At 40.5% G+C, this 18,520-nt stretch overlaps 1 protein-coding gene and 1 long non-coding RNA gene across 4 annotated transcripts in view; both read right to left on the bottom strand.

Annotated features, from left to right (window-relative positions):
- The window catches only part of LOC143928251 (dimethylaniline monooxygenase [N-oxide-forming] 2-like), a 156,739-nt gene that overhangs the window by 64,375 nt on the left and 73,844 nt on the right, over positions 1-18,520 (bottom strand). For all 3 annotated transcript variants that reach the window (XM_077453014.1, XM_077453013.1, XM_077453012.1), the window contains 2 exons: positions 15,668-15,807; positions 15,395-15,583 (listed from right to left, as the gene is read on the bottom strand). In XM_077453014.1, the coding sequence (XP_077309140.1) occupies positions 15,395-15,583; positions 15,668-15,799 (321 nt within the window). In that variant the 5' untranslated portion in view covers positions 15,800-15,807. The remainder of the gene's footprint in view (positions 1-15,394; positions 15,584-15,667; positions 15,808-18,520) is intronic.
- LOC143928252 (uncharacterized) lies at positions 10,850-14,837 on the bottom strand. Its single transcript, XR_013262386.1, has 2 exons — positions 11,876-14,837; positions 10,850-11,773 (listed from the first exon to the last, which is right to left on the bottom strand). It is a non-coding gene; the product is annotated as an uncharacterized LOC143928252 (long non-coding RNA).

Genomic DNA, 18,520 nt, shown 5'->3' with positions numbered 1-18,520 from the left:
TGGGGGTTCTGGATGTGGATCTCTTTGCATCCAGGTTCAACAACAAGTTCAACAACTTTGTGTCAAGAACGAGGGATCCTCTTGCATGCGGGACAGATGCGTTGGTAACTCCGTGGCATCAGTTCTCTCTGATTTATGCATTCCCTCCTATTCTGCTACTGCCACGACTTCTTTGCAGGATCAGGAAGGAAAAGATGTTGGTGTTTATGGTGGCCCCAGCGTGGCCCAGAAGAGCTTGGTATGTAGAAATAGTGAAGATGGCAGTAGGCTCTCCTTGGACCCTACCGTCCCGTCCAGACCTGCTATCCCAGGGACCAGTATTCCATCCTACCTTACAAACACTAAATTTAACAGTTTGGCTATTGAAACCCACATTCTGAAGAATCGTGGGCTTTTGGGCCCTGTGATCTCTACCTTGATTAATGCAAGAAAGGCAGCTTCCAGAATGATTTATCACAGAGTCTGGAAAGCATATGTCTCCTGGTGTGAATCCCGGGGTTGGCACCCCAGAAAATATGTCATAAGCAGAATCCTCAAATTTCTGCAAAAGGGGTTAGAGATGAAACTGGCCTTGAGTACCATCAAGGCCCAAGTCGCTGCCTTATCAGCTCTGTTTCAACGTCCACTTGCTTCCCATTCTTTGGTCCAAAGCTTTATACAAGGGGTAACGCGTCTTAATTCTCCAGTTAAGGCGCCTCTAAACCCCTAAGATCTGAATTTGGTTCTGTCAGTTTTACAGAAGCAGCCTTTTGAACCGATACATCAAATTCCCTTAGTTCTGTTGACAAGGAAATTAATTTTTCTGGTGGAAATTTCTTCTGCCAGAAGAGTATCAGAATTAGCGGCCCTCTCTTGTAAAGAGCCATATCTGTTAATGCACAAGGATAAGTGGTGTTACGCCCTCATCCTAGTTTTCTACGGAAGGTGGTCTCAGGTTTTCATCTAAACCAAGATATTGTTCTGCCTTCCTTTTTTCTAAATCCCTGCACTACGGAAGAGGAGTCCCTATATTCTTTGGATGTAGTGAGAGCAGTCAAAGCCTATCTGGAAGCGACTGCTCAGGTTCGCAAAACTGATGTTTTGTTCGTATTACCAGAGGGTCCTAATAGAGGACAGGCAGCGTCGCAATCTACCATTGCTAAATGGATTTGACAAGTAATTGTTCAAGCTTATGGTTTGAAGCAAAAGATTCTGCCTTTTCAGATCAAGGCGCACTCCACTAGGGCTATTAGTGCTTCGTGGGCAGTGCATCACCAGGCCTCTATGGCTCAAATCTGCAAGGCTGCAACCTGGTCATCAGTTCATACATTCACCAAATTTTATCAGGTGAAAAGGCATGAGGATATCGCCTTTGGGCATAGTGTGCTGCAGGCAGCAGTACAGGGTCCTCAGGTCTGATTACACCCTATGTTGTGTGGTTATCCTCCCCTCAGATAGCATTGCTATGGGACATCCCATCAGTAATTACTGAGTCTCTGTGTCCCGTGATATACGAGAAAGAAAATAGGATTTTTATAACAGCTTACCTGTAAAATCCTTTTCTTTTGAGGTACATCACGGGACACAGGGGTGCCTCCCCTCTTCTAATACACTTATATTGCTTTGCTACAAAACTGAGGTACCTCCAGTAAGGGGAGGGGCTATATGGGGGATTGAACTTCCTGTCTAGGGTGTGCCAGTGTCCAATCACCTAGTGATAACCTATAACCCATTAGTAATTACTGAGTCCCTGTGCCCCGTGATGTACCTCAAAAGAAAATGATTTTACAGGTAAGCTGTTATAAAAATCCTATTTTTCCAGGAATTACATTGTTTTCTAATTTATTAAGTTTTCTGCTCATTCTGTCATCAAATTCTGAGAATTTGCTGTGGCCTTGTAATTTTGTTAATTCATGCTGAATTGTAGAATTGTCACTCTGTTCCAGATCTTCAGTTTTTGGACTAATTATCTGAATCAGTTTAAATGAGCATGTTAACAGTGTCCATCCATTCTCATCATACATCTGTGTCCTAGGCTGCCACTAGTTTGGTGGCAGTAATGATGGCCATGTGCGGTCAATCTTGTGGGTATTTATACACAGGGAGAGAGGAGGTTTCCTTCTCCCTGCATGGAGTGCCCTGTGAAGCTATGTCCCTGGTTCCTCATTGTTTTTAGTTTTAGAATTGTTCATTATTTGATATTGGGCTTATATGCTAGCATAAAGCTGACTTCTTCTTAGAGCTATCATTCATCAAGTCTCAGGACTCAGACTCGATTTGATGTCAACAAATAAAATAAATGGTATGCTATAAGGCCTTTGGCTTTATTTCTAGGAAAACAAGTTTACAATTTCGGTATGGAAATGGATCCAGCTGAACTAATCCTATATAAGCATATGTAGCGGGGACATAATTGTGTATTAATGTAGTTATGTTCATATCAATGTTAAATCTGTGGACATTGCGATGGCTCATTGTTTGGAGCCATCTACTGATACATTCTGGTAATGCACAGACATGGTGATATTAAAACACAAAGACTTTTATAGGAAGTGATGTTTGTTTTGGTGAGAGGTTTCACCTTTGTTACCCAGGAGTCTGTGTGACCTACCCATGAACACTGAAATGCAGTGCATGCTGGGTAGAGTATAAAAGGGACTGCAGCGGCCATATTTGGTCTCTTGGTCTCTTGGGACCACGCTGCCTGCCTGTGCCTGCCTGTGCGGAACTGTGTTGAAGGCTCTCGGACACATTGGCAGACAGTCACCACGGAGTGCAAACCGGACCGTTTGCGAGGTGACTTGACGGAGCCTGAGAACTGGTGATCGGATTGACGAGGTTCGGAGATCCTTGTCGGAGTAGCGGAGGACCGGATCCAGTCAGTGGAGCGGCACAGAGCATCTGGCCCAGCCTGAGCGTAAGCAAGCTGCAGTTATCGGACCAAAGCCATCACCCCAAACTCTGATCCAGTTGGTGAGCGGGTTACGGCTCATCGTTTAGTACTATTGCACACAGTTAGACTTATTCACAGGCCTTGCTGGAACCTGTTGTTCCACGGAATTGAAACTGAGCAACTGACATTTAGTAGGCTTGAGGCCCAGTTCACTTTAGCGCCCAAGTGCGATTACAAGTTTTTGGAGTTATACCTGGAGTATTCTGAGCTAACTTTCTCCACTTACCCCTTTGGATTACAATTACCTGAGGAACCATTTAAGCTAGCGAAGAAAGAAGATAAAGGAAGTATTTTAAGTGAGGCCTCACATAGACTTTAAGGGGAGCTCCCAGGTCTAGATAATAATGTACTTGCATATTGTTTATTGTATCTGACTGTTGATTCATGCTGTACTGACTTTCTACGTTGGGACGACAGTGCAATACCTGTAATCACTTATTTGTTATACTTTCAGTAAAAAATATTTCTGGTTAGAAGTACAAGTGTGTGGTCTACTGTCTTTCCCCACCAGGTGGGATCAATACAGGCACCTTATACTGTTTGTATTGTACTGTATTATTATTGCACCACAGCTGTGCCAAGGGGACAGAGTTACACAGAACGGGGGTTTCTCAGAAGAGTGCAAGCCCAACTCAAATTAGCAGCTCCTTCGGGGGTCAGTGCTACACATATATTTGTGCAATAGTTCACAAGTTACTCTACAACTCTTGCCTTTTTTTAAGCGACATACAGCCACCACCATGCCATAAAATGTATAAAAATATACAGTTCTGTGAAAAAAAGTATTTGCTCCCTTCCCGATTAAGGTTTTGGAGTGGCCTAGTCAAAGTCCAGACTCAATCTAATTGAGATGCTGTGGCATGACCTTACACAGGCTATTCATGCTTTCAAACCCTCCAATGTAGCTGAATTCAAACAATTCTGCAAAGAAGAGTGGGCCAAAATTCCTCCACAGTGATGTGAAGATTTATTGCCAGTTACCGCAAATGCTTGAATGAAGATGTTGCTGCCAAGGTTGGCATCACCAGTTATCAGGTTTAAGGGGCAATTACTTTTTCACATTGGGCCAGGCAGGATTTTACAGCTTTTTTCCCTTAATAAATGAAATCATCATTTAAAAACTGCATTTTGTATTTACTCGGGTTATATTTATGTAATATTAAATTTGGTTGATGATCTGAATCATTTAAGTGTGACAAATATGCAACAAAAAAAAAATCAGGAAGGGGGCAAATATTTTTTCACAGCTCTGTATATGTATGTTGTTAAAGTGTGAATTTTGGTTACTTTAGAGCAAATTGACCATTTATTTCCTGATGAAGCAGACTGTCTTAAATCTGGGAAACACGTTGAGCTGAAAATACCTGTCACAACCACTAGAGGAGTGTATAAGTGTTGTAATTGAGGGGGTTTCATCCCCGTGGATTATGTATATGTGCTCCAGTAAAGAGGGTAATAGAAGTATATGTAATTTGGGGGTCTCTCTTATTATTTTGCTCCTTTGTTGCCCTATTTTATGTCACTGCTTTTTAGATTTTGTATAAATAAAGTCATATTGTTTTTATAAAAATAGAAATGTAGTTCTTGTGGTACCTCAAAAGTCCTGGTTCTTACAAATATATAGTAAATAGTAGCCTTCCCAGAAGAGCTGAAGCTGTTATACCTGCAAAGGGTGGTCCAACTGAATATTGAACCCTATAGACTAAGACTGGGATGCCATTAAAGTACACATGCATGTAAATGCAGGTGTCCCAATACATTTGAATATACATATAGTATATATATCCAACAGGTGTGGTGAACAGCTTTGGTGAATTTCCTAATACATTGCATTTAGGCTTTCCCACAGCTGTGTTGTATAGAAGAAATGGTCCAGAATTGCTGCACTATAAAAATGTATTCAAATCAGTGAAAAGAACAAAACAAAAAAATGCAAAACAAGTTTCAAAACTGCTACAGGCTTGATCTAAACATACTAACGCCCTTCCTCAGGCTGGAACAAGTACTAAACTCTATGTAAAAAACTCCTAATATATAGGACTATACACAAATTATGTGAATCAATACTAGCACAATCAAATCTTTATTCCCAGAGTGAGAGCTAACAAGTTCTATTCCCTCCCCATCGTAAATGGGGGGGGGGGGGCGCAGTTTGGCATCTTTGCCTTGGGCACTGGATGACCTTGTCACGGCATAGTATCATAGAGGCGATCAAGGGCCATTCCGGTCTCTGATTACCTTATGATAAACTGGTGGAAGGGCTGGCTGGTTGCTCTGGTCTCCCAGTGGGAAATCTGTAGAAGGTGCTGGAAGGAGGGATATCCACTCCCACTGCTTGTAAAAGCAATCCAGCAGCTAATTAGCCACTAGGATTGCTTTAAAAAGAAAGCCTACCATTGGCTCTCAATACTAGGCATCCTCCCAGTATAGTCACTCAAACTCCCTCGATGTACCAGTAGGTTACTGGAGCTGAAGTGGTTACTAAAAGGAAGCTTTGTTTGTCCTATAAAAAAATTATATATATAATAATAATAATAATATATATATATACCATTATATGTTATTATTATTATTATTATTATTATTATTATTATTATTAATAATAATAATAATAATAATAATATAATAATTATATTATATATATATATATATATATATATATATATATATATATATATATATATATATATATATATATATATATATATATATATATATATATATATATATATATATATATATATATATATACACACACTACTTTATCCTAAGTAATGACAAAGTTATTGCTGAATAAACAGATCCATAGAAAAAATTTATATTTATTTTTTTAACTATATTTTCATTTTAGGATTCTAAAGGAGAAGAGGTAATAGAAAGCATGAAGAAAAATACTGATTGTGCTGTAAATAAATGTGTTTTTTCTCTGGTGGTGTGTATACTACCATCTCCATTTTATTTGTAATGTGAAGTCCTAAAGCAATTGACATTGCTCAGAAGCTTACAAGGGATAGATGGAAGTTCACTTCAAAAGCCACTCGGTTTCAAGTATGATAGGAAGGCTTAAACTCCATCCCTTCCAGAACCACACCCTCTAATGCCCCGTACACACGAGAGGGATTAAGTCTGACAGACCTCCAAAGGAGTTCCGACGGAGTTCCGACGGAGTTCCGACGGAGTTCTGGCGGACTTTTCGACCGAACGGACTTGACCACACACCATCACACCAAACTCCGACGGAGTCGAACGTGATGACGTACGACTGGATTCGACGTAGGAAGTTCATAGACAGTAGCCAATAGCTGCCCTAGCGTCGGTTTTAGTCCGTCGGAGTAGCACACACACAAGCGAATTTTTGCGAAGCTAAAGTCCGTTGCAGCCCACACACGATCGGATAGTCTGACGGACTCGGTCTGACGGACTTTGGATGTTGAAAAGTCCGCTCGTGTGTACGGGGCTTAAGGCATTTCACCGACCATGGGCTCAATCGCAGAGCATGGGTGAAACGCAGAGCACAGGAAAAACACATTAGAAGACATGGTTTGGGAGGGCATGGAGCTGAAGCCTTCCTGTCATACCTGAAATTGAAGTGGCCTTTGGTGTGCACTTCCTTCCATTTCTTCTGAGTTTCTAAAACTCGAGCAAGATGAGCCCTGTGAGAGCTGCCCCTGACAAGGATTGAATCACTGGATGGCTGAATCAGCGGAGCCTACATGTTTGATTGGGGTTCAATTGATATTGGTACAGCAATCCATTTTTGAGGGGGCTGCCCGCAATCACTGTGCCATCATATAAGCGTATACTTTAGTGATACATAGTGAAGACATAATGCCAATATGTGACAAACTGACACAGCTGGAAGAGCGATACTGCACTACATAAGTGAAATTGAAAAATGTCTGTGCTTAAATGTAACCACTTCCCACCTGGCCAATAGCAAAATGACAGCCGGGTGGTGGCTTTCCCATTCTGACTGGATATCATATGACATCCTTCACAACAAGCTACTCTTGTGCGTCCCTAGGGGCGTGCAGCGCAGCGACCAGTTGTGCGGTGTGTCCCCCGGATACATCTCCGATCACAATAAAGAGCCTATGACATAGGCTTTACCCTGTGATCAGCTGTGTCCAATCAGAGATGATCACAGTGTAAATAGGAAATGCCGGTTATCGACATTGCTCTATTCATGCTGACAGCGCGTGAGTAGAGGAGAGCCGATAAGCGGCTTTCCTGACAGGGGGCATCTGCCCTGATAATCAGTGCAATGATTATCAGTGAAGCCCTATCAGCGATGTCCTCCAGTGATGCCTACTAGTGATGCCCACCAGTGATGTCAATCAGTGATGCCTTTTAGTGCCCATCAGTGATGCCTGTCAGTGCCTCCTCATCAGTGCTGCCTATTATTGCCATCAGTGTCTATCATTGCCCATCAGTACCGCTCATCAGTGCACATCAGTGCCACCATTGCAGCCTGTCAGTGCCCATAAAGGTTGCCCAACAGTGCCACCTATCAGTGCCCATCAGTGTTGCATATCAGTGCCGCATATCAGTGTTCATCAGTGCCTCGTCAGTGCCCATCAGTGCCGCCTTGTCAGTGCCCATCAGTGCAGCCTCATTAGTGCACACCAGTGAAGGAGAAAAATTACTTACTTACAAAATTTTTAACAGGAATTAAGAAAAACAATTTTCCTAAATTTGAGTTATATATATAATGTAATTCCACAATGAAAGGAAAACATTTCACATATCCACATGGTGGTACAAACTGTGCCGTGACAAGGTCATCCAGTGCCCAGGGCAAAGATGCCAAACTGCTCCCCCCTCCCCCGTTTATGATGGGGATGGAATAGAACTTGTTAGCTCTCAATCTAATGCCGTGTAAACACACAATTGGACTTTCTGACAACAAATCCGTGGAATTTTGTTCGAAGGGTGTTGTCTCCAACTTGGCTTGCATACACAAAAATGTTGGCCAACAATTCCGAACGCAGTGACGTACAAGACATACGATGAGTTGATAAAAAGGAAGTTCAATAGTCGTGCGCCACCCTTTGGGCTCCTTCTGCTAATCTCGTGTTTATCTCTTGATAGTAGAAGTTTGGTGAGTGCCAATTCGCGCTTTTCAGATCATTTCTGCTTTTCAGGTTGTACTTGTTGGTCAGTATCTGTTTTTCAGTGTGCACTTGTCAGGTTGTTTCTGTCTTTCAGTGCATTCTATTTATAGTTTGCTTCTGATTTTCAGTGCGTGCTTGTCCGATCATTTCTGATTTTCAGGTCGTGCTTGTCAGGTCCTTTCTGATTTTCAGTGCGTTCTGTCAGTTCATTCTGAGCAGCCATTTGTTAACTAGCCATGTTGCGTTCTCATCAGAGAGATCGTGCTGTTGGGCTTGGTGTTATTTCTTTGACCCAAGTCCAGTCCATGAACAGGGGGAGCAGGAGTTCTTGGACCAAGTATTGGTTGCTTAATCGTGACCAATTCTGTCATATGCCTTTGCTGCGGGAGCTCCCGAAGAACAATCCTGATGATTTCAGGAATTATCTCCGGATGACGGACCCCATCTTTCACCGTCTATTGGCTTTGCTGTCCCCTTATATTACAAAGCAGGACACCTGCATGTGGCAAGCCATCTATCCCGAGCTGCAGTACTTGACGACGGGGAGAAGTCTTCAGGACCTGAAGTTCATGACTGGGATCTCCCCCCAGGCTCTGGGAATCATTATTCCAAAGACCTGTTCTGCCATAATGCAAGTCCTGCAGAAGGACGATATTATGTCTTATCCTTTAACATCACATTCTATGTATTTAATGTTTGCTAATGTATTGTATTCATTTCTTCATTCCATAATTACCATGATTGTAATCTGCTGTGAATGTCCTCTTCGTCCACATGCATGCTGTAAGCTTTTAATGCTCCTTTTTTGTCCATCATGCATATTTTCCTTCACTAACCTTCCCAGCATGCTATCCTGGGCCCATACACACCTAGCCTAGTAACGTAACAATGCATTTTGTCAGCTCCATTGTAGTGCTTACGATAAACACCCCCTAAAATGTGTCCAAATGTTATTGTTTTCCTTAAATTCAGCCAGAGTGCAAGAGGTTTTTTTTGTGTTTTTCGGGGGACCAAACTCATTTTGAACCCTGCCCCATCTGCTCAACTGATACAAATACTCTATCTGTTGATTTTGCCAAACTCATACACACTATACCTACCTCTTTTGTGTTCATATTTATGGATGAATTCACCAAAGCATGCAGTGCAAGTGCCTGCCTGAATACTTTCAAATGGTACTGTTTAAAATTTTGTTCTCCTATTATTTTGATAGGTAATTGCAGAATGTAAAAATATGCTTCAATTTGGACAGTGTATATTCATATTTTTGGATTATGACACTCCTTACCTGACCAGTGGGCTGGACAGGTAGTGTAAGTAAGGAGGGGCTGGCCAAAGTAACACACATTATGCATTCAGCTCTCAATGAAGTGGAGAGGGTTATCTGTCCAAAACATCTACCCAGCCCACCCCCCGCCATAACATTTTTACAATTGGCCACCAGAGGGGATGAGGAATCTATTAAGTTGACCTTATATTTATGTCTTTAAATACTCATTTCAATAAATGTTATACTCACGTTGGCCAAGAATGTTTATGTCTAATCTGTTTGCAATGTTATCTGCAAAAGTAGTAATTTTTTTTCTTGTTTGACTCCACAGTTTACTTCCAACCCACAGAAATGGCAGACTGTGGCTTCCCAGTTTCTCCACAAGTGGAACTTTCCCAACTGTGGTGGGGCTATCAGTGGGAAGCACGTCGGGATCGTCCCACCACCCAACTCTGGGTCGTACTACTTTAATTATAAGGGGTTTAGTAGTATAGTGATGTTGGTGGTGGTGATGGCCAATTATGAATTCATCTACCTGGACATAGGGAAGAACAGCTGTAACTCTGATGGAGGAGTGATCACACAGACATTGTGTTACACGCGTCTACAAAATGGCACCTTGGGTTGCCACCTCCAGAGCAGAATGTTTCGTGTTTGTGAGATGAGGCCTTTGCTCTGGGGGAACATCTGATGAGGCCATCCCCCATGAGGAACATGACCCCAGAGCAGAGAGTTTTTAAATACCAGCTGGCCCGTGTCAGAAGAGTGACAAGCTGGTTCAGACTTTTCCTTACGTCCATCAACCTGGCCTAATACAAACTTAATCACGTTGTGTTGAGCTTCTGGATTCTGCACAACTACCTTTGAAAGAATGCAGCCAGCTATCTGGCCTTAGTTGTGACTGAGGCCGACTTTTCTGCAAAACCTGCATCAATGATGGCTCTCAAAAGTGGCCATCCAGGCTTGCCCCCTTAAAGCGCCCGCAAAGTCAGGCAAAACTATATTGATTACTTTGTGAGTAGGGAGCAATTGTTTTACAACATAATATTCCATATGTTTAATATTTTTTTCGAAAAACAAAACTCATATTTAATTTTAATTACTGTTTGTGTTTATCTGTCTCCTAGGTTCTCAAATGGCCTTTTCATTTTGGTCATTTTCTTCATCAGTGCAAACGTAACTTATTTGATACATGAGGTGACAATCTCTTCTTCAGCTAACTATTATGTTGTGCTATGGGTCTGCTACACACACACAATGTTATTGTTGTTAATGTATGTAATGCATTAATGATAAAAATAATCATCCTTTTCAACTCCATGAATTAATTGCTTGTAGTCCCTAAAATAGCCTGCTTTTGGGCAAATTTTACAGCACAGTGGGGGTTATTTACTAAAGGCAAATCCACTTTGCACTACAAGTGCACTGCAGTGCAAAGTGGAGTTGCCTTTAGTAAATAACCCCCATTGTCAATATAACTACACTAACTTAACAAATTAACTGGTATTGAGCATCGAAATAAGAAGCCACACATTGTTGAGTATAAAACATTTTACTCCAAGCACATTCACATGTGCGTTATAAATGGTTTTGGAATAAACCAACATCTTGGTTTATAGCATGTATGTTTGATATAAATGTGCCTTTTTGGGGCTAAACAGGCATGTTTAAAAACATTACATACACATCCTCAACTCATGAACATACAAAGTTAGACTTTGCTAAAGTGAAGGTCATACGAGACATTAGTATGTCCAAACCGTGTTGATCTTGCCTTCATCAGATGGGGTGATCTCACCCTTCTAAAAGCTAAATTTTTTGTCAATGTGCTAACTCCTATCATGGGATATCAATGTATGCGTTTTGTGGGTGCAACCCATTCCTCCGAACTAAAGTAGGTGAGAGGAAGGGGTTGCACCCCCGAAACATGTCCATTGATCCCCCATGATGGGAGCTAGCACATGTTGACACACTGGGGCTTTTTTCAGAAAGGACAATCCACTTTGCCCTACAAGTGCACTTGCATTGCACATGTAGTGCAAAGTGGTTTTGCCTTTTTTAAATAAGCCCCAGTGTGTCAACATGTGCTAGCTTCCATCACGGGGGATCAATGGACATGTTTCAGGGCTGTAACCCCTTCCTCTCGCCTACTTTATTTTGGAAGAAGGGGTTACACCCACAAAACACGTACATTGATATCCCACGATGGGAGATAGCACATGTTGACACACTGTGTGCATCTTCAAAATTTGGATTTGCAATTAATTTAAAAATTTAAAAACATGTACAACATAACAAAAACTTTAAAATGTTGTTTTGGTTTAAATATAGATGATGTTGCTCAGTCTTTTTTGAACATCATGGATGTTTTGTTTAATCTTTTGCAAATCACGATTGCACACCATGATCTCACTGATCAGTACTTGTGTGTTTCTTCTTCGACAACATCCAAATCACCTAAAAATAAAAAAACACACCATGTATTATAAATATGTAGGCATCCATCTATTATCCATCTATATCCATCTATTATCTGAAGCTATGATCTCAGACACTGACCTGCTGTCGACACCATTTCTACCACTTCACCCAGTACTTCCTGAACATCTGCATCCACATCTTCATGGTGTGTGGTGAGTTCTCTTTCTTCATTCGGTGTGGGGTTACTGGTGTCCTCAGATGTCCCTATTCTTGTCTCCCCTATGTGAATACAAAAAAGGTATACTTAGCAGACAGATATGTTAGGCTAGAAATAATAATATGAAACATTGCTTGGAAGTGTCATCCAATTGTTTGTTTTGGCAGAGTTCCAAGCTGAAGACATGAATTTAATACTTACAAAAGCTGGAATACTTACCTGTTTTGTGCAAATTTCACACATGGCAAGACCCCTAGTGTCCACTGGAGCACCTGCGTGAGACACCATAACAAGGTTGTTATAGTGTCCCATACTAGTGCTCATGCGTCTAGATGTGTAAATAGCTGCTGAGTGTCCTCTCCTGACACTGAATAAAGTTGTCATTTCATTATAGTTTCAAACACATCTAGACAACAATGTAATAAACGTATTTTAATCAAAATAGGCCTGAACAAATGTAGTTAACCTGCATCTGCCAATAAAGACATATTAGTGGTTGAACAAACAATGTTTATCACAAACGATTCCTGTGTCCACCAACCTCAAACTTGGCATTTTAAACTGTACAACAATAAAGAAAAGCACATGGACCAGCACGAAAGTAATAACAATAATAGAAACACATGACAAATACTTTTTTGCAGCACTTTCCTGATCTTTCTATACTGATCTTGCTCCCTCAATTTCAGGTCTGTCCAGCGTTTCCTCAATTGATCCTTGGATCATCGTACCCCAAAAGTCCTGTGTAGACTTCTGACAACTTTAGCTATGATCTTGGTCTTTCTCACATTAGGGTTTCTGTACAGTCCATGATTCCCATCATAGTCTGTCCTCTTTAAGATGTCCACCATCTCCACCATTTCTTCAAAGGACATATTTGAGGGCTTATATCTCCTCCTGGATCTGGAACTGCCTTGCTCCGGGCTTTCCTCATTGCTGCTCTCTGCACAGACCTGCTGTGTCTTTGCTATGTGCTCTCCCACTGCCCCAAAAGAGAAGAGGTGGGGAATACACTAGAAAGGACAGGGCGGAGTTTCATGCATGCTCAGTGTATATAAAGCATAACACGCAGGCGATGTAATGGACATACGTACGATCTGTGAGTGGAGGACAGAGGATCGTTATTGCTGATCATTCAAATGAAGGTACAATTGTAACTTGGGGCATCAGTGGTTAGTGGCCTATACTGCTTGTAGATTGAGGACTATATTGGCACAAGATTGGAAGAGTTTAGCCTGACATTAGGGTTTGTCTTGTGTTGTTTATTGCAGATAAAATGGTTGATAAATTTACAGCCCCAGATTTTCTGCAAGACTGTATTGAAAAATACAGAGAGCTGCCATGTCTCTGGCAAGTACAATGCAGGGACAATTCAGATAAGATAAAGCGGACAGAGCTGGAGAAACTGTTGGAATTAGTGAAGCCTGTGTATCTCACTGCAGACATCACCTATTTGAAGGCCAAAATTGGTAGCATGAGGAGCACATATAATAGGGAGCGCAAGAAAGTCCAGGATTTCCTGAGATCCGGAGCATCAGCAGATGACGTATATGTCTCCAGGCTGTGGTACTACACAGCCTGCGTTTTTTGTCTGACCAGACGGAACCAAGGCCATTGCTCTCAACACTTCCTTCAACATCAGCTGAGGCTCTTGAGGTCCACCCTGGGCCTTCCACCCAGGAAGAAGATGTGGAGGAGCCCAGCTTGACCCAAGTATAGCATTGTTGAACATAACATCTTGTCAAAAATTTAATGATGTTAACTAGATGTTATTGATCACAAATTTCTGATTTAACAAAGTGGTTTACATATGAATAGACAGTAGTAGCCAAAAATGATTGGGACAAGAATGAAAAATCCTGGGGTTAGGGTGATAGTCTTTTCCATTTGTTAACATTCAATTTGCAACAGTCATGAGCTCAAAATTGTGTGTGATTGATGACCAAAAACCTAAAATTATGTACCATTTTCATACACAGGAAAGTCTCAGCCAGGAGAAGGCCATGGCAAGCAGCCTGACCGAATCACAGGTTCCTCCCCTCCGCCCTCCAACCAAAAGGACCAGGAAAGCAAGAAACCTGGAGGAGGCCATGGCTGCTTTCTTACGACATGCTACTGCGGCAATTAACATGGTCCCTGATGGCCAGGAGGCATTTGAAGGCGTCACAGCAAATAAGTTAAAACAGATGAAGGAGGCCCAGAGCACTATATGCAAGGCAAACTCACCCATCAAACATACCTCTGTGAGTTGGACCATGCTCCTCCCCCACCTCCACACAGCAGCATGGAAGGAAGTCTGGAAGGACGTGTTGAGAGTGATGGCCTAACCTAATGTGGTCTGGAAAAAAAACACAGACTGTTGTAAGACCACAGCCTCGGGACATATATGTCATCTGCTGCTGCTCCCGATCTCTTGGAGTCCTGGACCGTATTGTGCTCCCTATTAAATGTACTCTTCAGGTTACCAATTTTGACAGTCAAATAATTGATGTCTGCCCTGGGGTACAAAGGCGTCAACAATTCCAACTGTTTCTCCATCGATGCCTTCCTCTTTATTTTGATATGACCTTGTGCTCCCTATTAAATTAAAAAATTTGGTTTTGAAAAATACTTGGCTATGTGTTTTACTTCAAAAAAGACAGTTTGTGAGTAGGCAGGTACATTTCAAAAATGCAATGTCAAATTAACAAGGGACACCAACATAGTTGTATCTTTGAGGATAAAAAAATACAAGTTAATAATGGTGTTGTGGTAACTTGACACAAAAAACTAAAATAAAAATTATTCTGGAGATCACTAGAAAAAAATATATATTATTCTGGGGATCACTAGAAAAAAAAACACAAAATAAAAATATTATTCTGGAGATCACTAGAAAAAAAAAAGAAATACCTTTGTCAGAACTCTGTGAATATCACCAGCAAAGCAGCATTATTATCCTATTATAAAGAAGAAGAGAATGCGCTGCATTGAGAGATTTCATAATTTGCCACGTCACAAATGTGATATCTCCATTAAGAACACTAGTTTTACAAAACCGATCGCTTCCGGCTCGTCCTTGATTCCGAACATACATGTTTGTAGTTTGGATTTTTGTTTGACGGACTTGTGTACACACAATCGGAAAGTCTGATAACAAACATTTGTTGGCAGAAAATTTAAGAACATGCTAGCCAACATTTGTTGGCAGAAAGTCCGACAACAAATGTCCGATGGAGCATACACACGAACGTAATTAAGATTAATTAAGAGTTTAGCGTTAGTATGTTTAGCCTGAATCTGTAGCAGTTATGGAACTTGTTCTATGTTCTTTTGTTTTGGTCTTGTCACTGATTTGAATAAATGTTTAAAGTGCAGCAATCCTGAACTATTCTATCTCTATCTATCTATCTATCTATCTATCTATCTATCTATCTATCTATCAAGTATGTATCACTTACCTTAAATTGAATGTATTTTGTCAAATTAAAATTTTCAGCATATAACTTGATGTATTCAAAGTATTTCCGATTAGGTAGAAAATTAGGAAAATCTGCGGGCATTGGAAAGTCACTGAAACACATGGTTTCTTTGGAAACATTTGTAACCAAAGAGCTATAGATGCTGGCCCTCTTATCCTCCACTTCATCCTGGAATACAGTATACAGATGATTAGCATACCATCTATATAAAACATGCAAAAATATGTACAAAAAAAATGGGAGTGAACTCACTGTAAACCTCCAGAGACCTCCAATATCACAACTTTTTTCAAAACAAGTGGGTTCCAATCCTTCTTCCAAGCATGCTTTGATAGCAGTCAAACCGCTAACTCCCGATCCAATTACTGCTACTTTCTTAACCATTATGTTAGCTACAGCATAGAATAAAGGAAATGGCATTAGTAATATAGACAAAGAAAAGGCTTCCACCATATCAGGTGTAATAGTGTGGTGGTCCCATCCCTGGTATAGATAGAACAAAAAAGAGTACCCTCTAAGTGGGACTTCTTTTTTGTTCTAGAAGTAAGATAGGGACAAACAAAACTGTAGTAAATATTTAGAACTTCAGAATAATATTTGTTTACTGTGGAGATACATTTGTTCCCCAAATCACTACGCATAAAGCCTGTTTCTGCGTGTAACAAGTCTTCTTACTTTAGGGTGGATATATGGGCAGATTTTTTTCAAATACAAGTTAAAAGGAAAATCCATTGAACTATTGTGCTGTAAGGGTCAACCTCGCTGGACCTGCTTTGATGTACAGTTCTAAACTAGGGTTGCTAGAATATTTAGGGGCACTTGACTTTTTAGTTAATTGTAAAGCTTATGAAGCTTCTGCTTTATAAACCATACATACAGTACAGGGTACATGCTTTAGGTTACTTGATTATGTAAATAATTTTTCTGAATAAATGTAAGCAATACTGTGCTTTGAGCATGCAAGTTCACTTTGTTCCCTCATTCTAGCAGCATATATTTTTCTTCCTATGCCTTTACACCACTTATTGTGTATTCAGTTCAAATGCTTTAATAAAGGTGCACCCTGTTTTTTAGAGTGCATTTTTTAAGGCCAAACTATAGTTCTTTTCATCTTTGTTGAAAATACATAAATTAAACTATTAGTGAAACATGCTCATTTTAAAAAATACAGTTTTTATGATATGTTTCTGTTTTTTTTACTAATCAATATTGTTTATTTATTTATGTTGGATACGGGTTTCTGGGGCAGGCTGAGTATATGATAAAGAATACACCTTATATAACACATTACATGGTTACATCAATCCATACAGTTAGCCCTTGTACACACGGTCGGAGATTCCGTAGGAATGTGTCCGATCTGAGCTTTTTGTCGGATATTCCGACTGTGTGTGGTATGCATCGGACTGTTTCCGTCGGAATATCCGTCGGACCAAATTTTCCAACTTGCTGGAAATATTTTCCGACAAACTGCTCCGATCGGACATACTCCGATCATGTGTAGAGAATTCCGATCGAACAAAGTACCACGCATGCTCAGATCAAATTCCTACATGAAAGCTATTGGCTACTAGCCTGAACGTAGTCCCATCGTAACAAAATTCCGTCATCACGTTCTGAAAGATCGGATTTTCCGACAACTTTGTCCAACCGTGTGTATGCACCAGTTTCGGACAAGACCCGTCAGACAAAATCCGACGGACAAAATCCGACGGATTTGGTTGTCGGAATCTCCGACCGTGTGTACAAGGGCTAAGACTGTTGCCAATCATGTGTTGTTTTATCTAACTTTAATCAAAAAATATATGCAGCTGTAATATAACTCCACTGCTGCCTCATCCTTTGGTAAATGCTAATTGCCTGGTTGTCACACTGATCCAATGCCTTCTATATCTTCTACATCCCTAACTTTGAACAAGCAAGAGATTCTGATTCACTTATGACATGCTCATTTCAAGTTAATGACTCTGAAAATATTAAAGCCAGGAAGAGCCGGGCAGCTAGCACTTAAAACAGGTCAACATTGGCAGTCCACATATTTCTCTCAGTACAGATTTCCTTTAATAATTCCATATGTTGAGGGATCTTTTTTAGCCGTACTTTGCCTTTATGAACATTCTTTAGTACAAACACAGTGGAACTGATATACTAAATGAATACATCTTTCACTTAGCTCAGTAAGCCTGAAATAAAGCTTCACCTCAATAATCCAGTCATGTGAAAAAGGAATTTCTATTTGTTGTAATTTGTCTGTACATGACTAGGTCACAGTGTTTATAGTGAGCATATGCTCACTTGGTTAAATAAAAAAGTGCTCCTTTTGTAAATTAGACCCAGTGTATTTGCCTCTTTTTTTTTTTTAGGAACGGGGAATACTGTAATGGGATTTATAATATTATTATATAGAATTATTGTTTCTTACAGAATGTTCTCATAAAGTATATGTCTGCTTATGATTTACAGTATCATTGCAAAGTCAGAAAATTATTATTTTTACTAAAGGCATAAAATAAGCCTTTACATTATGATTTAAATAAGTGGTAATGAGTCAAAAGGTGCAGGCAAAGCATAAGCTGTAACCATAAAAATATGATAGCTTCCCAATCATAGGCTGGCTTCCTTCTTAGGAGACCCTAGGTTCCCTCTTTTCATTCCCCTCAAAACTTCTCCAAGTGGGCTGAGAAAGACATTGTCACCTTAGAGTCTGACATGAGAACCCCCATTCTCCTCTTTCTCCTCCCTTCAGCTGAGCTATGTTCTCCCTCAAATTGAATTCTATAAATATTTGCAGGTGAGACATCTTTTCTCCACTCACTTCTCCCTGGAGGTGACAGGCATGAATTCCACCTTTGAATGTATGTGCGTATCCTCCTCCAGGGATAAGGGTACAATCTCTATTATTTATAAATACCTTAATGAGAGGGGTCTCCCTTGCCAATCTTCAACGATGCTCAGCTGGAAGGAAGAATTGGGCCAAGAAATTTCCCCTGAAGACTGGTTGCATATGCTTTCCAATATGCACAGATGCACAGTCTTAAGGGAACAGTTGTTAAGCTCCATACTAGGTGGTTTTACACACCGCCAAAACAAAAATTGTCTCATAGC

This window comes from Lithobates pipiens, unplaced genomic scaffold, assembly GCF_037356315.1.
Source record: "Lithobates pipiens isolate NorthernLeopardFrog02 unplaced genomic scaffold, aLitPip1_a1.2 Scaffold_23, whole genome shotgun sequence".
Taxonomy (NCBI): domain Eukaryota; kingdom Metazoa; phylum Chordata; class Amphibia; order Anura; family Ranidae; genus Lithobates; species Lithobates pipiens.
Note: the sequence above shows the minus strand (reverse complement) of the source record. Positions and strands in the feature narration are given on the sequence as shown.